The sequence below is a fragment of the Mobula birostris genome, chromosome 32 (genome assembly GCF_030028105.1).
Source record: "Mobula birostris isolate sMobBir1 chromosome 32, sMobBir1.hap1, whole genome shotgun sequence".
NCBI classification, from domain to species: domain Eukaryota; kingdom Metazoa; phylum Chordata; class Chondrichthyes; order Myliobatiformes; family Myliobatidae; genus Mobula; species Mobula birostris.
The window spans coordinates 3,065,221-3,091,264 of NC_092401.1; the positions used below are offsets into that span (position 1 = coordinate 3,065,221).

Below are 26,044 nucleotides of genomic sequence, written 5' to 3' on the forward strand. Positions count from 1 at the left end.
TTATGAAACAAGAGATTAACAATGTCAGCTAATGGCCTCAGAGACTGAAATCTCCGAGTTATCAGTGGTTCTGGGAGTTCATAAAGGGTCCTCTAAGTTTTGCCATCAAAGTAAGCAGAGAAGGCATTGAGTTCATCTGGGAGCGAAGCCTTGTTGTCACCTATGTTGCTTGGTTTCACTTTGTCAGAGGTGATAGCATTCAAGCTTGACACAGTTCTTGAGCATCCCCAGTGACTCAAGTTTGGTCCAGTATTGCCACTTTGCACTTGAGATGACTTTCTGGAGACTGTACCTGGACGTCTTGTATTTTGCTGGGTCATCAGACCTGAATGCCACTGACCTGGCCTTCAGCAGATCATGGACCTCATGGTTCACCTAGGGCTTTTGGTTGGGGTGAACTTTGAATGATTTTGTTGGGACACATTCAATCATAAAGGTACATGGGACACTGCAGTCTGTTTCTGTGCTGTATGACCCAATGATTCAGTAAAGAGTCATCAGAGAAGGTGTTTCCTATCGTGGAGGAGTTTAGAACCAGAGGACATAACCTCAGAATACGAGAACGTCCATTTAGAGCAGAGATGAGGAGGGATTTCTTGAGCCAGAGGGCAGTGAATCTGTGGAATTCCTTGCTGCAGACAACTGTGGAAGCCAAGTCATTGGGTATATTTAAAGTGAAGATTAATAAGGTTCTGTATTAGTCAGGATATCAAAGCTTATGGGGAGAAGGCAGGAGAATGGGATTGAGAGGGAAAATACATAACCATTGATTGAATGGCAGATTGGACTTGATGGGCTGAATGGCCTAATTCTGCTCCTATGTCTTATGGTTTTGTTAAATACATCCGAAATCTGAAAGCTCACCTCAATCACAAAAGTGCTGGTGTTTTGTAAAACCACGTCCGGTTAACTAACATCCTTCAGGAAATGAGATAATGAGATCTGCCAACCTTACCCAGTCTGGCTCGCATGTTATGTTGTTGACTAGCTGTATATTTTATCAACTTCAAGATTCAACATTGTTTATCATCATTCTTCAGTACATGAGCGTAAAGAAGAATGGAATATTTTTTACTCTGGATCTAATGCAGTATAAAAAATACAGTAAACATAAAGAACACGATAAAAATAAAAACACTAAAATTTTAGGTTTTAATCCTTTGCAGAAGGGATTAATAGCAATAATTTATGATATAATTATGAAATTACAGCCAGGTATATCTGATAAAATTAAAAATGAATGGGAAAGGGAACTTCAACTTTTCCTGCCTACAGAGAAATGGGATAAAATTTTTCAATTAGTTAGTACTTCTTCTATATGTGCTAAACATACTTTAATACAATTTAAGGTAGCACACAGAGCTCATATGTCCAAAGATAAACTAGCTCGTTTTTATTTCCATATAAACCCTACTTGTGATAGATGTCACTCTGAAGTGGCTTCTTTAACTCATATGTTTTGGTCCTGTCCTCTTTTGGAAAAATATTGGAAAGACACTTTTGATATTATATCAGCAGTTCTATGCTTTGATTTAAAACCCCATCCTATGACGGCAATCTTTGGATTGCCAGTGGTAGAACATAGATCTTTATCTTCTTCAGCCTCTCGAATGATAGCTTTTGTTACTTTAATGGCGAGAAGATCTATTTTGTTGAACTGGAAGGAAATTAATCCTCCAACTGCATTCCAATGGTTTTCTCAAACCATATTAAGTTTAAATTTAGAAAAAATTAGAAGTGATATTTTTAACCCTTCGGTTAAATTTGAAGATACCTGGAAACCTTTTGTGCAACATTTTCATATGATGTAATCTGACCTTTCCGAATCTTTTTTCTAAAATTATATGAAGAGGGGAGCGGAGTTAGCGACATTATGGAACTTGTCTGATACAAGTTGTTGGTCTAGCCCTGTTTTGCCTTTTTTTTTTTGTTTTTTTTTTTCTCTTTTTCTTTTGGGCTTTTTTGTTTATATATTTTTTTTCTTTTTATTTCTTTGTTAATGTTTAATCTCATTATGAGTTTGGAAGTCTTTTATTTTGATGTCACTTAAAATTCATTTTATATATGCTGATGAACATTTTTCCAATCTCTTTGTACCAACTTTGTTATTGAGTTTATAATTTTGAAAAATTAATAAAAAGATTTAAAAAGAAAGAAAGAAAGAAAATAAAAACACAATAAATATAAAAGCAATCCTATCCTATACAGTGTAACTTATATACATAGACTGTATGTACAGTCCTGTGCTAAAGTCTTTTTTACATATATAACTAGGGTACACAAGAGTTTTGCACAGTACTGTATTTGTCAACATGGATTAGAGAGCAAATCCGTGAATCTGGCGGGAGCAAAGGATGTTGGGTCTGGCGAGGGTGGAGCGTCGCGGAAGAGGTGTGGGGCATGTGACAGAGAAGGGGTGCCGGGGCGGGGGAAGGGTGAGTGTGGCACGGGTTCAGATACACCCAGACCTGAGACTCCAGCCAAAGTCATTTGATTCCAAACAATTGGTTTATTGATCATTACAGAATGTCTCTCTGGTGCTTCCTGCTCCCTCCCCTCTCCCTTCCCCATTTCCCAACCATGATTCCCCTTTCTATTCTCTGTCCACAATAGAGACCCATATCAGAATCAGGTTTGTCATCACTCACATATGTTATGAAATTTGTTTTATTTTTTGTGGCAGCAGTACAGTGCAATACATAAAATGACTACAGGACTGTGCAAAAGTCTGACACACCCTAGCTATTTATATGCATGTGTGTATATATACTGTATATGGGTGGTGGGGTCGATCAGCCTGACAGCTTGAGGGAGCTAATATTCTCAATTTTCTCGAGAAAATTGGGAATATTACTGGTATGGCTGGTGTTTGTTGGCCATTGCCTCCCAGGTCAGAAGTAACTAGAAATAGACAATGAAAGCAAGTTTTCAATTTCAAGTTTAATGTCATACGCATACATATTTAGGGTATAATGTTAATTCCTTTTGCTCCAGCAGCACAGTACCCTACATACATGTTTAACATAAATGATACAAACTTTAATTAACATAAATTACACATAACTTGAAAATCGAAACAAAAATAGATATAACATTTTTGCAAGCTGAGGGAAATGGATTTGAGGTCTGAGGTAGAATTAGGGCATTTCAGATTGGCAGTGGGGCAGAAGCTGTTGTTGGAACGAGGCTCCTGTACCTTCTGCCTAATGGCAGCATTGAGAATAGTCATGAGCAGATGGAGGGAGAGCTTAATGATGGACATAGCCTTCCTGAGGCACCACTGCTTGTAGATGTCACAGAATGGTAGTGAGAGCTGTACCCATGATGGTACTCTTAATCCACCAACAGATTACTAAGAATGGTGTGAATTTGGGCTGGGTGCCTGGTATGGACTAGATGCCTCATTTAAATTACATCCAGTCTGCCGCTGCAGTGTAAAATGCAGTCCCACTTTCTGTTGACCCAAGAGGTAGCAAGTGACCTCACTCCCAAATCTTAATGATTATGATTTTTAGAGTAGCCGTTCCTATAATTCATTATCTTTGTTTTCATTCAGGACAAAGCATAGGGAGCATTGATATATCCAGTCAGCATCAAGCAAAGCTTTACAGCAACTACCATTTATACACCTGTGACTTTGGCCCACCAAGCAACTTTGTATGGTGCTTCAAGAAATGTTTACACCAAGCCACATATTAGGGCAGTTCTGTCAAAGAGACAGGCTTTGGCCTGTATCTTGAAGGAAGGGAGGGAGAGAAAGAACAGAATCACCTATTCATTTCCTCAGTCATGAATGTGGCAAGTACACTCAGCGGCTGCTTTATTATGTACGCCTGCTCGTTAATGGAGATATCGAAGCAGCCAATCATGTGGCAACAACTCAATGCATAAAAGCATGCAGACATGGTCAAGAGGTTCAGTTGTTGTTCAGACCAAACATCAGAATGGGGAAGAAATGTGATCTAAGTGACTTTGACCGTGGAATGATTGTTGATACTGGACGGGTTGGTTTCAGTATCTCAGAAACCACTGATCTCCTGGGATTTTCACACACAGCTGTCTCTAGACTTTATAGAGAATGGTTAAAAAAAAACAAAGAAATATGTATCAAGTGCGCGGCAATTCTGTGGGCAAAATGCCTTGTTAATGAGAGAGGTCAGAGGAGAATGGCCAGACTGGTTCAAGCTGACAAGAAGGCGACAATAACTCAAAAAATCACGCGATACAACAGTGGTATGCAGAAGAGGATCTCTGAATCGAACCTTGAAATGGATGATGTACAGCAGCTGACGACCACAAACATACACTCAGTGGCCACTTTATTAGGTACAGAAGGTATGTAATAAAGTGACAACTGAGTGTATATTTTAAATATATAATTTAAAATAAAGATCAGATTACGAGTCAGAGACTCTCAGACAGAGAGGGGCTTACCTCAGTGTTGAGAAATATATCCTCTAGATCTCGGGGCTCAAGGAATCGTTGCAGTGGTTTGTAAAAATGCTGAAAAAGAAAGATAGAAATTCCTGTGACAGTGAGCAACACGGACCAGAACAAACAATTACACAATCCATCCGATTAATGTGTGATCATCCTGACCGACGCTATAATGGAAGCAATCTGTATGGATGGAGTGCAAAACAATGTTTTTTCACTGCATTTCAGCACGTGTGACAATAATAGATTAATTTATTTTAAATTCAAGAGTTAATTAAATACTCAGATTTAATCTTCCCAGTTTTGGAGTTTGATTTTGTCCTCCTGAAGGTTGAACCTACAACCCAAAAAACAATACTAGTGCGAAGACAAGAAAATCTGCAGATGCTGTAAATCCAAGGCAACACACACAAAATGCTGGAGGGGCTCAGCAGGTCAGGCAGCACCTATGGGAAAGAGCAAACAGTCGACATTTCGGGCCAAGACCCTTCATCACCACCTGAAACGTCAACTGTTTATCCTTTTCCATAGATGCTGCCTGACCTGCTGAGAAAATACTAGTGCAACTAGGTTAGTACAGAGTAACATATACTTATGGAACTAGTGCCCAACCTACCAGGTAAATGGATTCCAGCGTTTGTGTGTACTTCTCCTCTGTCTGTTTTATCTCCTGAAGGCAACAGGCCCGTTTGTCAAGTTCCGTCTGTCTCTGAGGTTGAAATACAAGTTCCAGTTAAAGGCCACAGTTCATTGCATACTCTTGTCCCTGGTCACAAGAACCAATGACGCAAATGCACACGTGTAGTATCGCTGGGATTTGCAAACATTGCAGAGAACAATAATCAACACGAGAGATTGTGCGGTTGCTGAAACCCAGAGCAAAGCACACAAAATGCTGGGGGAGCTCAGCAGCTCAGGCAGCAGCTTTGGAGAGGAATAAACAGACAATATTTCAGGCCGAGACCCTTCATCAGGACTGTGAGGAGAGGGGAAGAAGCCAGAATGGAAGGTTGGGGATGGGAAGGACGATGGTTGCTTATCACCTGAATGGTGACAAATCCATTCCTCGCAGAGACACTGCTCCACCCACTGAGATCTTCCAGTACATTATTTGATATTATTGACTTCTAGTAGATTATTTGATATTATTTGATTTATTGACTGATTTGATATTATTGATATTAAATACTTTTTAATTGTCCATTTCTGAGGTTGAAATACAATCCAGTTTATGAGTGCAGCTCATTTCAAAACCTATCTATGCAAATATGGGCATTGTAAAAGAGCAGGTACAACAATAAAATGGGGAGGATATCAGTGGTTTAACTGGTCAGAATGACTAGTCAAATACGATATTATTGATGAGACATGCAATACTGAAGATGCTGGAGTCTGAATCAACAAACAGCCCAAAAAAAGTAACTTTTAAATGTTGTCTGTGAAGTAGAAGAAGACTTAGTGACATGTACATAGAACAGAATGGGACAGGAACAGGCCTTTTGGCCCATTGTGTCTGTGCTGACACTGACATCAAATTAAATTATGGAGCATGATCCATATCCCTACATTCCATTTCCATTCGCCAGTCTAACTGTGCATGAGTGGATCAAATTCTCTCCTCACATTCCCTCTAAGCCTCACATAGAAAGGTTTCTGCCATAGTTAGAAAAGTACAGCAGAGAAACAGGCCCTTCAGACATTCTAATCCTATCTATATCCCTCATAATTTAGATTTCTATCAAATCTCCTCTCAATCTTCTATGTTCCAAGGAATGAAGTTATAACTGATTCAATCTTTCCTTATAACTCAGGTCCTCCAGACCCGGCAACATCCTTGTAAATTTTCCCTGTACACTTTCAACTTTATCTACATCTTTCCTGTAGGTAGGTGACCAAAACTGCACACAAATTAGGCCTCACCAACATTTTATAGAACTTCAACATAATATCCCATCTCCTGTACTCAAATTTATGAAGGCTAATGTGCCAATAACCATCTACCCTATCTACCCACTTATACCCTTGCATATTAAATCACCCTTCAGTCTCCTCACCTTCAGACAAAAAAAGAAAACCAGACAATCTCTCATTGAAAAGGCACAAGAGACTGACATTCTGGTATATAGAACAACACACTAACTCTGGAGGAAGTCAGTGAGGCCTAGAACATAAAACATAGAATATAGAACATCGAAGAGTACAGGCCCTTCAGTTCACAATGTTCTGTCAACATTTTAACTTAGTCCAAGATTAATCTATCATTTCCATTCCATATAGCCCTCCATTTCTCGTTTATCACGTACCACCTAAGAGTCTCTTAGACACGGGTTCTCAACCATTTTTACGCCACAGATCCCTACCACTAACCGAGGTGTCTGTGGACCCCAGGTTAGGAACCTCTGCCCTTAGATATCCTTAATGTATCTGACGTGCAGTTCACGTGACCATCACTCTCTGTGTAAAAAAACCTATTTCTCACACCAAGTTGCCCCTATACTTTCCTCCAATCACCTCAAAATTATGCCCTCTTCTATTAGCTATTTCCATCCTGGCTGTCCACTCTTATCAATGCTTCTTTTCATCTTATGCACCTCTATTTAAGTTACCTCTCATCCCCCTTTATTCCAGTCAGCATCGATAGAGGGAAATTAAATGTCAACATTTGAGTCAATGCCCTTCAGCTGAATTGTCTCGCATTATCATTGACAATCTGTCAGTGAATGTCTTGTCTGAAAATGGCACCTGGCTGCAAAGGAGGTCAAGAGATCCTGTTTCCAATCTCTGTCCAGCTCCTTCCTCTTGGGAGGTGAACTTCTCAACCTTAGACAAGCCAGTGTTCATGATGACTACCATGCTTGATTTTCCTACACAATAGTCTCGATGCAGCCTCTTGTAAGAGGAATAGTGCTTTAGGTGCATTTGGAGAGGAAGCAGACTTAGAAATGTCAGGGTTGGTGGTACATACCGGTGCCATCATCACCTCAGTCCTCATCAGGTCTTCATAGATTTCACCACCTTCATCATCTTCATCCTCCACGCAATCATAAAGGTCATCATCTTCCTCTCCTGTATCACTGTGGATGTACAAAAGAAAGGGTCATAACAGGCTAGAGAAAGCCTAAAAGAATGATCATTGTTTACACACACACACACACACACTCTCTCTCTCTCTCTCTCACACACACACTCACACGCACACAGACACACTCACACATATACACACACACACACACACACACACACACACACACACACGCACGCACACACACTCACACACCCAACCCACCTGGACGACAGATCCAACCACAGTAACATAGGAACTTGAGATGTAGTAAAATGGCTCATAGCAGGGACTCTTCACCAACATAATGGTGGCATGGTAGCACGGTCACTCGCGTAACACTATTACAGCACCATCAGCCCAGGATCAATGCTGCTTTTAAAGAGTTTGTATGTTCTCCCCGTGACTGTGTGGATTTCCTCCAGGTACTCTGGTTTCCTCCCACATTCCAAAGATGTTAGTAGGTTAACTGGACACGTGGGTGTAATTGAACGGCGCGGGCTCACTGGCTGGAGGAGTCTGTTACGTGCTGTAGGTCTATAGATCTAAAATCTAAATTTGACCTTTTGCACCCAAGGAGGAAGAAGATGACCTTGGGAGAGTTACTCTGAGATCTTGCTCCCAGACTTTCCATCTGGCTTTTGATACTCAGTGACATTTAAAAAGTGTTCAAATTGAGTTAAAATCATTAATGTTTTTAAAAGAAGTTTAAGAAAATTCCTTTTCCCATAGGATCAATGATCCCATTTCACACCCCCCCCTTCCCCTTCCTCTATTACCCATTCTGACCTATTATCTCTTCTCACCATCCTGTCACCTCCTCTGGGTCCCCTCTCCTTCCTTTCCCTTCTGGTCCACTCTCCTCTCCTATCAGATCCTTCTTCACCAGCCCTTGACCCTTCCCACCCACCTGGCTTCCTCTATCATCTTCTAGCTATCCTCCTTCCACTCCCCCATCTTTTTTTCATTCTGGCATCTTCCCTGTTCCTTCTCGGTCCTGAGGATGGGTCTGAGCCCGAAACGTCGACAGTTTATTCCTTTTCATCGATGCTGCCTGAGCTGCTGAGTTCCTGCAGGATTTTGTAAGAGTTGCTCTGGATTTCCTGCATCTGCAGACTTTCTCGTGTTGATGATCCCATTTTGTTGGTGAGGATGCAGCGGGAGGCTTCAAAATTAAACGAGATATTACTGAGTGTGCAGAGTGCAGACAAGTAAACAGCAACTTACTCAATAACGTCAGAGAGCCCACTGTAGATCTCATCATCAGGCAAGCTGTCCTCAGTTGGGAAAGAGCTGGGAAAAGACAGATTTAGTTAACCTCCTGTAAATCACTCGTGATACAGTCAATTTCCTGTGTGAACCCTCCTCGACTGAGGCAAAGTAAAGTAGTTGTTCTCAGTTGCTGGTGTCTTCCAGTCACTAAATCCAGGTTCCCTGCAGTTGGAGTATAAGAGATTCTCCACTATTTCCCTGTATTTCTCCCATGCACATTAACTCCACCTCGATTTCCCTAGCCGTCCCTTTCCAAGATGCACGGTACAATAGCCATGACCTCCCCAAGTGCTTTGAAGATGGTAGAGTGTTTCAGGAAGCCATACAGTTCCAAATGGTGATATAGAGTAAAGGGCGAGTAAAACAAACTGGCTGTTACAACAGTCTTGGACAGAAGAATATCAGACTACCTTTGACTTGCTCAAAGAGAAACTGACCAGTTCCCCCATCCTTGTCTTTGCCGATTTCTCCCAGCCCCTTATAGTGGAGACCGATGCCAGCAATCATGGGCTAGGAGCTGTGTTATACCAACAGCAGGGACGGGGTAAGAGGGTTATTGCATATGCAAGCCGGCAATTAAGGAATGCCGAGAAGAATGATAGGAATTATAGCCGCATGAAATTGGAGCTGCTTGCACTTAAGTGGGCTGTAGTAGAGAAGTTTCATGGATACTCGTTGGGTTCCAAATTCACTGTAATCACTGACAATAACCCCCTATCCCACTTGAAAACTGCCAAGTTGGGAGCAGTGGAGCAGAAATGGATCTCACAGCTGTCAGTGATTGACTTCGATGTCCAGTATTGTCCGGGTCGGAGCAATACTGTGGCTGATGCACTCTCAAGGCAGCCATTTGCAGGGGAGCCTGAACCTGCCTCAGAGGATGTGGAGTTCGATGGGGCTGTGGCGATCTGTAGTTCGGTCAATCGCGGCACTGCTCTTGACCCGGCACTGGTTACTGCTGGTCTTAACAGCTGTAGGGTTAAGCAGATTTGAGCCTGGGAAGCTGGTACTAGTGAGGTAAGTGATCCGACGCAAGAGGGCACTCCAACCCTCCCGGGTTACACTAATGGGGACGCGTACTTTTCAGCAACAAGACCCTGTGTTAGGTGTCCTAAGAGACTTATGGGATCAGAAAAGAAAGCTGAGTGCTCAGGAGCGTAAAACTCTGCCTAAACCCGTTTTGTCTCTATTAAGGCATTGGGACAGTATCGGGGAGTGTAAAGTGTTACTGTATAGGGTAGTTGAGGATGAGAAGCTTGGGCAGTGTTACCAGCTTCTGGCACCCAACAGCTTGAGGAGCAAAGTGTTAGAGTAGGTACATGACTCTGTGGGCCATCAAGGCATAGAACGTACTCTGCAGCTGTTGAGAAGCCGATGTTTTTGGGTGGGGATACACGAGGATGTGGCACGGTGGGTCAAAAATTGTCCACGTTGTGTACTAGCTAAGATGCCGCAGCCTAGGATCCGCACCCCCCCCCCCCCCGTAGTCATTTCTGGCTTCTCGGCCGCTTGAAGTTGTAGCGGTCGATTTCACTGTGTTGGAGCCGGCAGCTGATGGGCGGGAGAATGTCTTAGTGGTCACGGACGTTTTCACTAAATTCACCCAAGCATTTCCGACTCGGGATCGAAAGGCGGATACCACAGCAAGGGTGCTGTTGAGGGAATGGTTCATGAAGTACGGTGTTCCTGAGAGATTGCATCCTGACCGGGGCCGTAACTCCAAGAGTGAGGTCATTGCGGTGCTTAGCAAACTGTACGGGGTAAAGAAAAGCCGTACCGCACCTCATCATCCTACTGGAAACGTGCAGTGCGAGCGTTTCAACAGGACGATGCATGAGTTGTTGCGTACGTTGTCTCCAGAAAAGAAACGCAGATGGCCAGAACATCTCCCCGAGTTGGTGTATGTATATAATGCGACACCTCACGCCACCACTGGGTAATCACCTTACTACCTGTTGTTTGGGGCGGATCCCCACTTGCCCGTGGATACTCTGCTGGGGCAAGAACAGACGGTGGACTGGAAACATGACTGGCTAGCTGTACACCAGAGCCGACTGAGGGATGCGCGTGCCCGAGCAAAAGAATACTCTGAACAGAAGGCAGCAGAATGCATTGCCTGGCAGGAGGACAAAGTGTACTGTCCCAAAGTTGATGTAGATGTGCTGGTTTACTTCAGGAACAGACCATTAGGCCGTAATAAGATCCAGGAAGCTTGGAACTCAATTGTCTACAGGGTGATAGAGGTAATGGGCAACACATACACTGTGGAACCTTGGGAGGGTGGGCCTAGCAAGAGGGTGAACAGGGTAGACCTCAGGCCCTGTGAGAACCATCCCCCTCCAGCTACCCGAAGGAGACTGCAAACTCCAGTAACTCAGGCCAGCTCACCTCTGGGGCATGAATCAGATCCTGAGGATTCAGAGAATGGTGTGATAGTCGTAGAAGATATGTCAGAACAGGGTGTACAGGGTCCCGACCCTAGTCTAGACAGCATATCTTCCGAAAATATGACACCTTCTGGAACTGGGACTGGGGAGCCAACGACGGCCTGTGCAGGGGCAGAGATCGGGAGCCCTCTTGTAGCAGCACCCCGCAGGAGTAAACGAGTAAATGCTGGACAGCACTCTAACCCACATCGCGAACCAAGGTCAGTCCTTGATGAGGTTTCCATAAGTCCGGCAGCAGTGTCTGAGATACTGGCTAATCTCAGTTCAGTTTTCTTTAGAGAAGCAGTTAAGGAGGTTAAAAGTACCCTTGTAGTGAGTGAGTAATCGAGGACCATTAGTTGAATGCAGGGGAGAATGTAACCGGGTGACTGTCGGATCTTATTCAGTATCGTTAAAAATGTACTTAGGCATCCATCTGGGTAATGCTAGAATAGTTGTCTGTGCCTTTCAGGGAGATGGTGATGTCATTACACACGCGCAGGATAGTGGGGAGACCATTTTGTTTTCTGCTGAAGACGCTGATGGGGCATTGGAATTGAGTTCCTCCCAAGGCTGGGCATGGTGAGGAAAGGTGAGCATTAATCGACAATATCCATGTGAATTTGTTTATGCTTGTTGGCGGATCGAGAATATCAGTAATTTGACATGTTTTACATGTGGATGCTTTAGATTTCCACGAGTGAAGAATTTGACGCTGGGTAGCGTGGCTTATACCAAGTTCCTCACCATCCAAGTAGGTCAGGCTTCCTGTAATTTAACTACCAGGCAATACGTTGTAAAAGTTGTGCCAAAGTGTACCTTTTGTCTTACTTTATTGTATCAGGACTGATTGTGCATGCAACCGCGTAGCGTGAATGTTTAGTCTCTGTTCGGAAATTCAGCCCGTGTGTACGTCTTAGATGAGATGTATGCGCTTACATTTTTCACTGTTATGTATAAGATGCAGGGTGGGTGGGATTCTAATGTTGTTTGTATTGTTTTCCTTCTGGATTGCCACTACCGTACTAGTACTGTATTAGTTCTGGTATTTTTTATACTGCATACACAATTCTGCCCATAATAGAAAATAGAAAAGGGACCGTAAGGTAGTGCAAAAAACCGAAAGGCTGGTCCAGATATTTGGAGGGTACGGCCCAGATCTGGGTCAGGATCCATTCAGCAGTCTTATCATAGTTGGAAAGAAGCTGTTCCCAAATCTGGCCATATGAGTCTTCAAGCTCCTGAGCCTTCTCCCGGAGGGAAGAGGGACGAAAAGTGTGTTGGCTGGGTGGGTTATATATGTTGTCCCATATAGAAAAACATTTCTCAGACAATGGAAGCAGAACATAATCCAACTATTACATAGAACATGGAACAGTACAACACAGTACAGGCCTTTCAGCCCACAATGTTATGCTGACTCCATCATCAACCTAACCATTCTCTCTTACACAGCCCATAACCCTCCATTTTTCTTTCATTCATGTGCCTGTTTAAGAGTCTCTTAAATGTCCCTAATGTTTCAGCCCCAGCCACCCTCCCGGCAGTGCACTTGAAAAGTGATAAATATGTGTAAAATAAAAACTTAGATTTAGAGCCACAGTCATACAACAGGGTGAGAGGATCTTTGTCCATTTAGTCCACAACAGCCATCGTTCTCATTTTATTGGCCATATGCATTTACAGGTACCAGGTACATGTATGAGGAATTTGCTGTGATGTGACAGTCAGGGCACAATATCTAACAAAAAACAACATCTTCCAGTTATAAAGAATTATATAAAGTTGAAGTATGGATATGAAATAAAAAGTGAATGAATATATAAATACCAGCATGTATTTATAATGTATTTATTATAAAATGTGGTTTAGGGTGATCACAGTGCAGTCTAGTGATGGGAGTAATAGATAAAGGGGATGTGGGGTGGATAACTAGAATGGTAGATCAGATTAATTGCCTGGGGGAAGAAACTTCAAAGAAGGCATGAAGATTTAATCTTAATAGACCTTTAGCACTTTCCAAGAGGGAGTTTTCAGAAAAGGCAGTTTTGCCCTGCCCATTTCATTGTCCTGGGCACATACAGGTCCTGAAGTGATGGCAGACTTCAGACAGTGATTTTTTTTTGGGCTGAGCTGAAATTTTTGTATCTGGCGAGAAGAGACTGCACCAAACCAGACAGTGATGGCAGATGCGAGGATGTTCTCTACGATGGCAGTGCAGAGTTGCAACAGTATGTTCTGGGGAAGATAGAATTTTACCAGCCAACTATATTTCAATGAGAATTGCCCTGGTCTTTCTAAACTGTAAAAAGTATAGTTTTGTTCTCATACAACAAAATGACTGTCCCAGAAATGAATCTACTGAATTCTCATTGTTTTCCACCTAACTCAACAGTAGAGTACCACTTACCAGATCCCTCTGCTTTGTGCTATAAGGGTGTAGGACAAGAACGATAGCGTATTAATGACCTGAAAGAGAACAACAATGATGATTAACGATCAGCTTTGAGCTTTGCGGAGGATGTAGTGCAAGATCTTAATGAGTGACTCTATCAGGAGACCTCAACGTTATGGACAGATTGAGTTATTCAAGATTGCTAGGTTAACACCAACAAATTACCACAGTGAGAGACACAGCATACACATGGAGTGAAAGCTGTACTTCAATTCCAGTCAGCTTCCGAAAGGGAAAACCAGCTTTGACAATGGGTGCTTACGAAGATAAGATATAAGACGTAGGAGCAGAATGAGACTATTCAGCCCAGTGAGTCTGCTCATGGGTGATTGATGCTGGCAAAACGACAATTGTGGTTATGAGGGAGGATTAGATAGACTGGGTTTGTTTTTCACTGACCAGGAGGGGGGCACAGAGGAAATTTAATTGAGGTTAATGAATGTATGAATTAAAATTAACCGGATGGATTTACTCCTCTTACCAATATTTAGACCATAAGACACAGGAGCAGAATTAGATCAGCCCATCGAGTCTGCTCTGGCATTCAAAAATGGCAGATTTATAATCCCTTTCAATCCCATTCCCTGCCTTCTCCCTGTAACCTTTGGGCCCTTTCTAATCAAGCAACCTATTAACCTCTGCTTTAAATATACGCAATGATTTGGCCTCCATAGCCAATTGAGGCAGTAAACTCCGCAGATTCATCACCCTCTGGCAAAAGAAGTCCCTCCATATCTCTGTTCTGAAAGGACACCCGTCTATCCTAAGGCAGTGTCCTCTGGCCTTGGACTTCCCCACTATGGGAAACAGCCTCTCCACATCACTCTATCCACGCCTTTCAATATTCAATAGGTTTCAAAGAGATCCCCCTCATTCTTCTACATTTCAGTGAGTATGGGCCTTGAGCCGTCAAATGCTCAGCATATTTTAACCTTTACACTCCCTGGATTATTCTCTCGAACCTCCTGTGCACCCTCTCTTAGATAAGCAGCTCAAAATTCCTCACAGAACTCCAAGTTCAGTATGAAAATTAGAGGGAAGCTTTGGGCTTGGAAAAGGACTGAAAGAGAGGTAGATCTTTAATCTTTAAAGATTAAATCTTTAAAGAAGTAAATCTTTAAACAGTGTCTGGATGTGTTGATGAAGACGGGTGACCTGCAGGGCGGTGAAGCCTTTCCTATGATGTGCGATTGAGCCGTGGACCTCCTAGAACAGAATGGGTTCAATAGCTTCCATAGTTAAATATTCTGTGATCCTATGAACACACTGTCCTCGTGGCCCATCTCCTCCCCTTTCCCAGTGCCCGTCCATCTGGCCTGAGCTTGCATCACGGAGCACTCTCCTGGAACGTGATGGTAGTGAGTTACTGAGCACAGCGGACCGCTACTGTTCTGGGTGTCACTCAGGGTGTTGGGTGCCACTGAAATTCAAGCTTCATCGGAAAGTAATGATTACAAGGTTTTATCCAGAAATTATTATTCTCAGGAATCTCCAGGAATACAGAATACCAGGGAAGACAGTCATTTAACAAATGCCAGGGGTGAAAATGGCTGTATTCTGGAATAATCACTGTGGAAAGCACAAGTTTGATTTGTAAGTCCAGTATTAATTACTACTTGAGAAAATCCAGCAAAAATGGTTTGGAATATCTGGCAATAATGAGGGTTCAATACCCAGCAACAGCAGCAGATGGGAATACATTGTGGAAATTCCCAGGATTAATGGGAACACATATAGATAAGAGGAAAAGGCACTAAGAGCATCTACCTGTTTATATCAAGGTAGGAGGGGATAGGAAAGAATAGCTTCATTATCCCCTCCTTCCTTAGTAGGAACTTGAGGAGCAATGTTTCTGCACAGAGGGAGGTACATATGTAGAATGAAGAAGTGACTGAGGCAAGTACAATAAAAACTTTTAAGAAATAATTGGACAAGTACATGGAGACATCATTAGAATCAGGCATTTGCCCCATCAGGTCAACTCTGCTATTTCATCGTGGCTGATCCATTTTCCCTTTCAGCCCCAGTCTCCTGCCTTCTCCCTATATCCTTTCATGCCCCGACTAGTCAAGAATCTATCAACCCTTTTCTCACAGTTACCATCAGGAAGGAGGTACAGTAGCCTGAAGGCACATACTCAGCGACTCAGGAACAGCTTCTTCCCCTCTGTCATCCGATTCCTAAATGGACATTGAATCTTTGGACACTACCTCACTTTTTTTTTTACTATAATTTCTGTTTTTGCATGTTTTTTAAAAAATCTATTCAATATACATAATTGATTTACTTGTTTATTTAATAATAATAATAATAATGCTAAGTAAGCAAATTTCATGTCACATGCTGGTGATAATAAACCTGCTTCTGATTCTGAACTTCTGTCAATAACATGGCCTTCACAGTGGCCTGTGGCAACAGATTCCACAGATTCACCTCTCTCTGGCTAAAGGAATTCTACCTCAGTTCTTTTCTAAAAGGATACCTCTCCGCTCTGAGGCAGTATCCTCTGGTCTTAGACTCCACCGCCATAGGAAACATCCTCTCCACATCCACTCTGTCGGGGCTTTTCAAAATCCAATAGATTTCAGTGAGGTCCCCTCTCATTATTCTGAAATCCAGTCAGTGGAGACCCTGAGCCACCTAACACTCCTCCTATGACAAACCTTTCAATTTTGGAATCATTTTTGTGAACCTCTTTTGAGCCCACTCCAATGTCAGCACTTCCTTTCTTCGATAAGGGTCCCAAAAATGGTCACAATACTCCAAGTGAGGCCTCACCAGTGCTTCATAAAGACTCTGCCTTAAATGTATCCAATAACTGGGTGATTTCTTCCAGTTTGTCTACAAAATAGTTTAATTCTCTTCTTCTCATGTCTACTTCCTTTACAGGATGGCTGGGCTCTTGTCAGAGTCTGTGATGTACAGCTGAAGCTCAAACTGCATTCTTCACAGATGGCGGTTTCTCGCTTTCTGAATTCGCCATGCGGCCTGACAATTTGGCATCTCCAGGTGCGGCCTGGAAGACACACACCTACCTTCAGGGTGCAGCCCTGTGGACAACCCGATTCATAGAAATCTACAGCACGTTACAGGCCCTTCGGCCCACAATGTTGTGCCGACCCATGTAACCTACCCTAGAAACTGCCTAGGACTACTCTACCCCACAGCCCTCTATTTTTCTCAGCTCCTTGTACCCAGGAGTCTCTGAAAAGACCCTATTGTACCCGCCTCGACCACCGTCACTGGCAGTGCATTCCACACACCCACCACTCTCTCTGTGAAAATTTATCTCTGATATCCCTCCCCGTACCTACTTCCAAGCACTTTAAAACTGTGCATTCTCGTGTTAGCCATTTCAGCCCTGGGAAAAAGCCTCTGGCTATCCACACAAGCAATGCCTCTCATCATCTTATACACCTCTATCAGGTCACCTCTCTTCCTCTGTCGCTCCAAGGAGAAAAGGCCAAGTTCACTCATCCTATTCTCATAGGGCATGCTCCCCAATCCAGGTAATATCCTTGTAATCTCCTCTGCACCTTTTCTATGGTTTCCACATCCTTCCTGTAGTAAGGTGACCAGAACTGAGCACAGTACTCCAAGTGAGGTCTGACCAAGGTCCTATATAACTGCAACACCACCTCTCGGCTCATAAACTCAATCCCATGATTGACGAAGGCCAGTGCACCGTTGCCTTCTTAACCACAGAGTCAACCTGCACAGCAGCTTTGAGTGTCGTATGGACTTCGACCCCAAGATCCTTCTGATCCTCCACACTGCCAAGAGTCTTACCATTAATATTATATTCTGCCATCATATTTGACCTACCAAAATGAACCACTTCACACTTACCTGGGTTGAACTCCATCTGCCACTTCTCAGCCCAGTTTTGCATCCCACTGATGTCCTGCTGTAACTTCCGAGCGCCCTCCACACTATCCACAACACCCCCAACCTTCGTGTCATCAGCAAATTTACAAACCTATTTATAAAAATACCCTATTGAAATGAATGCTAACGTCGGATTTTCCTTCCTCACCACCGACTTAACGGGCAAATTAACCTTTCAGGAATCCCGCACGAAGATTCCCAAGTCCCTCTGTGCCTCAGATTTTTGAATTTTCTCTTCACTTAGAAAGTAGTTGACCCTTTTATTTCCACTGTCAAAGTGCATGACCACACACTTCCCAACGCTCTATTCCATCTGCCACACCCTTGTGCATTCTCCTAATCTGTCTAAATCCTTCAGTAGCCTCTCTATTTCCTCAAAACTACCTGCCCCTCCCTCTACTTTCGTATCATCTGCAAACTTGGCCACAAAACCATCACGTTCATTATCTAAGAATGAAACATATCACAGATGTTATAGGGTTGGAGGACACAGAGGGATTCAGAGAGAAGGAACTGACCCAAAATGCTGTTAGATGGGGAAACATTTTGTAGGTGACCAGCGACAAGTTTGATGTAGAATTGGCGACCAGCCCATGCTGCGAGTTTGTATGCAGGTCTACCTTCTAACACTCATCAGTAGTGGTTGCATATCGAAAAGCGTTTGCCAGAGTGAAAAGTTACGACCAGCAGATAACGAAAGTCCTTCCATTCATATTGCACCTGCCATGGTATCAGTTCATCCAAACATACTTTAGCAATGAGTCACCTTTGTGTAGAAAATGTGTAAACAGTGTGGTTTTAACATGAGCACAGGATAGTTCCTGAATCTGAGCTTCTGACGATAATGTGTTTCCACGACGGTCAAGCTCAATTGAGTGCGGCTCCCGGTTACAAAGCAACTGAGGCATCTATTGTTTCCTTTCTCTTGTCAATAAGTGGTTCTACTTTGAATGAGAATGAGGCACTGAACTCAGTGGTTTGGATGAGAAGGAACATTGATCAAGATAGTGAAATAAGTTGCACAATTTCACAACAATTAGTATTTTGTTCATTTTGGTCATTCTGCTGTCGAAAAGATGACATTAAACTGAATTAATCTGCTTGGCACTAATGTGGAGTTTAACTGAACTAAAACTAAATATAAATGGCAGTGTGGGGAGGTGGTGAAGGACAGCTTTTAACCTCATTATATATAGAGGTACCATAGCTTTGAATAAGGATACATCAGCTTCTCCTTGAGGGTGGGATGGTAGTGTACTACAGGCCAGCAACCCGGTTTCAGGTTCCACTGCTGTTTGTACGTTCACCCTGTGTCCCTGTGGGTTTCCTCCGGGTGCTCTGCTTTCCTCCCACATTCCAAAGACATATGGGTTAGTAGGTTACTACGTCACATCGATGGCACTGGCTCAATGGGCTGAAGGGCCTTTTACTGTGCTGTATTTCTAAGTAGGATAAAATGTAACTAATGCAATTTGACGATAGCTTACTCCCATGGCAACCCTGACCTTATCAGAGATATTCAGTTTGTTGTATCCATCCCTTCAATGGTTTTCCCCCTGTTGGGATGAAGGGACCGTGACCTGTAACACTGTCCCTGTTCCCTTGCCATGGGTGCTGCCTGACCAGCATTGCACGTTCTCTGCAGTACTGTATTTGGGCACTCTATTACTGCCTTTCTGACAGATGGGGCTCAGCAGCCGTGGTTGGCAGCTCATCCAGGGGAAGGAAAGTTCAGTGCTGACTGGCAACTCCTGGTGCCAAACTGTATCGGTCTCTGCGGTTCCTTTGGATTCATCAGCTGCTTGGAGAGGGGAAGCCGTCTTCATTGACAACATCTTGGTCTCCACATTGTACTTCCCTCGCTTGCGTATTGACTACCTAGATAGCGAGGACAAGACATCCATGGTCGACCCCAATCAACAGCCTCACAGTTATTGTTTTCCTTTGCACTGCCTCAGTGTCCCGATGTGATGGAATGGTCTGTATCGGTGGCATGCCAAACTGAAGTTTTCACTGCACCTCAGTACATGTGACAATAATAAGCCACGTAAAACTCAAGGTCTGTAAGGAACTAATGATGCTGTATGCTTTAGTAAAGTGGACCACTTATATCAGGTTACTTCAGTGCTCTCAGGAGATACAACCAATGTCGATTTCACAAAATTCACCAAAGTATTGGCAGGATAAGCAAATCGTTATCAGTGCCCTCGTCAAAATTCCCAGCACTTGGTCTCTACTTCCACCAGTCCATAAAAGCATAGATATAGGAGCAGAATTAGGCCATTTATCCCTTTGAATCTGCTCCACTATTTCACTTCCCTCTCAGCCCTAGTCTTCTGCCTCCCTCCATATCCCTTCATGGCCTGACTAATCACGAATATATCAATCCCTGCCTTAAATATACCCAATAACTTGGCCTCCACAGGTGGCTGTAGCAACGATTTCCACAGATTAACAACCATCTGGTTAAAGAAATTCCTCCTCATCTCCGCATTGGGCAGGTAAAACATTGCAGACTCCAGATGGGAATCATCAACTAACCCCATTTAGGATGACGACAGTTGAAATCCACAGTCACAGCCATTGGAGCTTCAGTGAGCTTCGATTTACGACACTTAAAAAACGTACCGATACTTGAACTCAGTGGACCCCGGACCACACTACTCTTTTTGCACTAGTAATTTAAATTATTTTTTGTACAGTCATTGTAATTTATAGTTTAAAAATTATTATGTGTTGCAATGTACTGCTGCCACAAAACAAAAGAATTTCATAACATATGCAGTGCTATTAAACCTGAATCTCACTCTGAGGCACTCTACTTTGAGGACCCTCGGGGAAAGCGGTTACCAGGAGGACTGAGGAGATCATTCAGGTATGTTTACAAAGCTCCTTACCAGAGCTGTGTGAGACTGTGAGTCTGGGCCAGGGACTGAAAGTTGGAGCCCTGATGTCTGCAGGTCTGAGAATCCAGGGCCTAGGTCTGGTGTTCGTAGGCCCAGAGGCAGCCTGCCCTGGGGTTGGGGACCTGTCTGAGTGGGATGGGTGGGAAAGGGGCTTGTTTTGCTGTCGTTGCTGCTGTTTGTGTTGCTCCTGGTAGTCTCTCTATGCCTTTTCCTATGCTGGCGGTGGAATGTGGCCCCACCACAGCCCCAGATTGTTAACGCAAACAACGCATTTCCCTGTATGTTGTTGTAAATAAATAGATCCGATTCTGATATCTGAAAAACTAGTCTCTTCACGGACTCTAGGAATCCCCAGCACATAAGCAATTAAAGATTTAAAGATTCAATATACACTTATTATCAAAGGATATAGGCAGTATACAACCTCAGATTCATCTTCCCCCAGACAGCCTCAAAACAAAAGAAAATCATGGAACTCATCCAAAAAAAAACCATCAATCCATCCCCCTGCCACATGCAAAACACGTTGCACAAACGACATTAAAAAAAACAGAATACAAAACACAAAAGTGAAAGAGCCCAAGCATTTTCAGTTCAGCTCAGTGTTTGTTTCCTACAGGCTGGCCTGGTTCAAAATTGCCCAAAATAGCAACAAAAAAAGGAGCTAGAAACCAGAAACACATCATAATGTGAACTACAGAGTCCAATCCCCAAAGATGGAGAAGGCACCTGCAAGAGGACATTGAAACCTTGAGATTCGACAACAGGAATGTGAAGGAACTGACTATCATTCAAAGTATCCCATCTCCTGAACTGCCAGACACTTACTGCACCACCTCTGGGAAAAGCTGCAGGTCACAGAGTTGGACAGGAAATAAGATGGCTCCAGCGAGTGAGCAACTTTTTCCAGTTCATCTGTGAACAGCTTAAATTCTTCCCTCTAATGCCCCTGCTTTTCTTTTCAAGATGGCCGTGGTCCTGTTGGAGTCTATGATCTGTAGCTGTACTCATGGCGGTGAGTTCTCAATCTTGGGGCTTGCCGAGCAACCCAGCATTTTCGGATATTTTTAAGAATGGCCTGGAAGATGTGTACCATCAGAGAGTGGCCCCACAGCCCTGTGGACGACCCGATTCCTTGCTGGTGTCTCTGACTGAATCTTCGTGAGAGATTGGAACGTTGAGACAACAGTGTTCACTGCCGTCGAAACAGCGAGCTGTCGGTCTCCCTCTCGCTGTGGCAGGAGCGATACCTTTCTCTCCTTCGTTAGTGAGAGTGAGAGCCTCTGGATGTGGATGTGTCGAGATGAACGGTGTTTTTTTTTATGGATTCTAGATCGTGGCCTCTTTGGGGTTTAGCTATTGCATGAATGAGGTGTGGTGTGGGGCTAAAGCTTTTTCTGGAGTAAATGGGGAAAGGGTTGATGCTTCTGTCCTGCTTGTGTGTGGGAGAGGGAAGGGGGAAGTTGGGGTTCCAATGTTTCCTGCCATTCATTCTTCAGGGATTTTTCTGTTTTGTGGATGTCTGTGAAGAGTAAGAATTTCAGGTTGTATGCTGTATACATTCTCTGATACTAAATGGAGCCATTGAAACATTGAAATCACCTTTGATGCCAAGAGAGAAATGTTACTGAACCTTTACCAAATAACCAACAGGCTAGGGTAAAAATTGCAAGTAAAGATAAGAAGCTAATTACTGGAGGAACTCAGTGACCTAAGCAGCATCTGTGGGGAAAAATAGAGGTGTCAGCTGTTTGCCTCCACAGACGCTGACTGACTCATGGAGTGCCTTCAGAAGATGGTTTTTGGCTCCGGATTCCAGAGTCATGTGCCTCTGTAAATGTTACAAGTCCATGAGGACTTGCTAAATCCATTGCTCGGTTCCTAAAAGCAGTGGAATAGACTGCAGAGGGAGGAGGAAGTTAAACTTAAGGCTGCTTCCTATTAATCATTCTAAGTGACATATTATTACATGATCGGTGATATTCACTGGCTTGGACAATCTTCACCTCTTGATTTGATGGTGTGTTATTACTCAATTCTAATGCCAATATTAAATATAAAACTTGCAAACAAACTCAGCTGTCATTCCCTCCTGGTTACCTTTTGCTTCATACACCAGTCACTGGAATCTTGAAAGATGATGGAGCCTGCAGCTCAATCCCTTCAGAGTGTGGGCTACATCCAGTCAACTCTACCACCTCCCTGGGCATTTGACCCAAGTAGGGGTTCCCAACCTTTTTAATGCCATGGACCAATATCATTAAGCAAGGGGGTCCGTGAACCCCAGAATGGGAACCCTGGGCCCAAGCGAACTTCTATGAAAGACAAGCTTCTATTGGATTACCACGTCCAGCCAAAATGAAACAGAACTACCCATTCGTTCTCTGTACTCCCTAACTGGAAGCAATGATGTGACTTGGAGGAAATTAGAGAGGAGTACTTTGCTAAATTAAATTGGTATATTTGTTCATTATTGTCACATGTATTGAGGTACAGTGAAAATCTGTTTTTCATACATTACGGACGGATTATAATAATCATGAATTGAAGAAGTACAAGGGAAGGTTCTGACCAAATGCAGAATAAAGTATCATAGTTACAGATAAAGCGCAGTACAGATAGACAATAAGGTGTTAGATCATAACAAGGTAGATTTTGAGGCCAAGAGTCTATCTTATTGAACGAGGGAACCACTTAATAGGCTTATAACGGAGCAACAGAAGCTGTCCTTGAGCCTGGTGGTACATGCTTTCAGGCTTCTTTATCTACTGCCTGATGGGAGGGGGAAGGAGGAGAGTGTCTGGTGTGGGTGGGGGTCTTTATCTTCTGCCTGATGGGAGGGGGAGGGAGGAGAGTGTCTGGTGTGGGTGGGGGTCTTTATCTACTGCCTGATGGGAGGGGGAAGGGGGAGAGTGTCTGGTGTGGGTGGGGGTCTTTATCTACTACCTGATGGGAGGGGGAGGGAGGAGAGTGTCTGGTGTGGGTGGGGGTCTTTATCTTCTGCCTGATGGGAGGGGGAAGGGGGAGAGTGTCTGGTGTGGGTGGGGGTCTTTATCTACTGCCTGATGGGAGGGGGAGGGAGGAGAGTGTCTGGTGTGGGTGGGGATCTTTATCTTCTGCCTGATGGGAGGGGGAAGGGAGGAGAGTGTCTGGTGTGGGTGGGGGTCTTTATCTTCTGCCTGATGGGAGGGGGAAGGGAGGAGAGTGTCTGGTGTGGGTGGGGGTCTTTATCTTCTGCCTGATGGGAGGGGGAAGGGGATGAGTGTCTGGTGTGGGTGGGGGTCTTTGATTGGGTTGCCTGCTTTATTTATTATTTACTTATTGAGATACAGAGCAGAACAGGTCCTACTGGCCCCTCGAGCCACACTGCCAGCAGCCCTCGACTTAACCCCAGCCTAATCACAGGATAATTTACAATGACCAATTAACCTACCAACTGATATGTCCGTGGACTGGGGGAGGAAGCTTGAGTAGCCAGCAGAATTTCATGCATATCAAAGTGGATGCCGGGATTAAACTCTGAGCTTTGATGCCCTGAGCTGTGATAATGTCTCACTAGCCTAGCCGTTACACTAGTGTGGCGAGGCAGTGAGAAGTACAGTTGGAGTCCATGGTCAGGAGTGAAAGAGAACATTGAATTGATTCTTCAACTTGAACCTAAGTACTTATCTTCCAATTTGTTTTTGGAAAACATGAATTTATTAGTTACTGAAATTCTGGAGATGCTATTTGATAGATGAAGTGGTTGGGGTAGGAGATCAAGTGATATCCTGACATTTGCCCAAAGTTGGCAGGGGGTGTATGTACGTGTGCGCACCCATAGGATTGGATGGTTCATGTATTTTGTAACAAACCTGGGGTAGTTTTCGCATGAGGGCAGAGTCTAAGCCAAATGGGTTTGGGGTCCATATTTAAGAAGGGATGCGCTGGCATTGGAAAGGGACCAGAGGAAGTTAACGAGTATGATCTGGGAATAAAAGGGTTACTGTATGAGAAGCGATGATAGCTCTAGACCTGTACTCACTGGAGTTTTAGAAGAATAATGTGGGGCGGGCAATTTCATTGAAACTTACCAAATATTGAAACCCCTAGACAGAGTAGGCATGGAGAAGGGCTAGGACTAGGGGGCACAGCCTCAGAATAGAAGAATATCCCTACAGAACAGAGCAGACGAGGATTTTTTTTACCTAGAGAGTGGTGAATCTGTGACTGTGAAGGTCAAGTCATTGGGAATATTTAAAGAGGATGCTGATAGGTTCTTGATTCATCCGGGTGTCAAAGGTTATGGAGAGAAGACAGGGGAATAGAGTTGAGAGAGAGAACAGAAATCAGCCATGAGGGAAATGGAGCAGACACACTAGTGCAGTTTTGCTCCTATTTCAAGTGGTCTTATAGTTATGACAGGTGTGGGCAGAATTGCTGATGGTAGTGATACTAGAATCAGAATCCAAATCAGATTGATTACCATTGATATATAACATGAAATGCATTGTTTTGAAGTAGTAGTATGAAGACATAATTTTTAAATTACATGGATAAGTAAATAGTGTAAAAACATGACAATGAAAAGTGTTCATTTGTTCATAAACATTTGCAAGATTGTTTACTGTGGGGGGGGGGGGGGTTGGTCGTTGTTTGACGTTTTCTTTGAACGACCTCCATGGTTTTCTTTATTTTGTGGCTATCTGGAGAAGACGAATCTCTGAGTTGTATATTGCATACATGCTTTGATAATAAATGAACCTCTGGAGAATGCATAATGAAATGGGATATCTCATTATAGGGTTGGAGGGTATTACAGGGATAGGGAAGTCTGTGGATATGAAACAAGGGCAAGAATATTAGTTTAGCTCCCAGGGGTTCCCAACCTGGGGTCAATGGACCCCTTGGTTAATAGTAGAAGTCCATTGGTATAAAAACAGTTAGGAACCCCTGATTTAGGTTTTTGCTTAATCAGGAAGGCAGTAATTAAAGATAAGAACAAAACTGCCATTCTTATTCAACATCTGAATATGCCAAAGTGCTTTGCAGACTGTGAACTATTTTTGAAAAGTTACACAGTAAGCAATCACAGTGGGTTGTGCAATACTAACTAGAAGCAAAGAGAATTGTCGTCTCGTATGTCAGCAAGCACAGAGAACAAGACAGGAATGAGGAAGTTAGAAAGGAGGAAGTCAGGTGACTTACTGCTGTTCTTGAATTTCCCAAGTGATTTCAAACTCCTGTTTTAGATGTCTAATGCTGAGAAAAGGCCAGTGACGTTTCTTTTCTCCCGCTGACAGTCGCATCTTTGGTTTCATCCACCTTCTGGATGTGTTTAGATTATGAAGACACGCAGTCCTCTTTTATTGTCATTTAGTAATGCGTGCATTAAGAAATGATACATTATTTCCTCCGGTGTGATATCACAAAACACAGGACAGACCAAGACTGAAAAAACTGACAAAACCACATAATTATAACACATAGTTACAACAGTGCACAGTACCATAACTTGATGAAGAAAGTCCGTGAGCACAGAAAAGTTCAAAGTTTCTCAAATGTCCCACATCTCACGCAGACGGGAGAGGGAAGAAAAACTCTCCCTGCCACGCCGACC

At 43.4% G+C, this 26,044-nt stretch overlaps 1 protein-coding gene across 1 annotated transcript in view; it reads right to left on the reverse strand.

Moving 5' to 3' along the window:
* LOC140191234 (proto-oncogene vav-like) overlaps window positions 1-26,044 on the reverse strand; it is a 185,487-nt gene that overhangs the window by 60,482 nt on the left and 98,961 nt on the right. The window contains exons 3-7 of the mRNA XM_072248435.1: window positions 13,607-13,665; window positions 8,726-8,791; window positions 7,403-7,511; window positions 5,054-5,146; window positions 4,435-4,503 (exon numbers count right to left, since the gene is read on the reverse strand). Of these exons, the coding sequence (XP_072104536.1) occupies window positions 4,435-4,503; window positions 5,054-5,146; window positions 7,403-7,511; window positions 8,726-8,791; window positions 13,607-13,665 (396 nt within the window). The remainder of the gene's footprint in view (window positions 1-4,434; window positions 4,504-5,053; window positions 5,147-7,402; window positions 7,512-8,725; window positions 8,792-13,606; window positions 13,666-26,044) is intronic.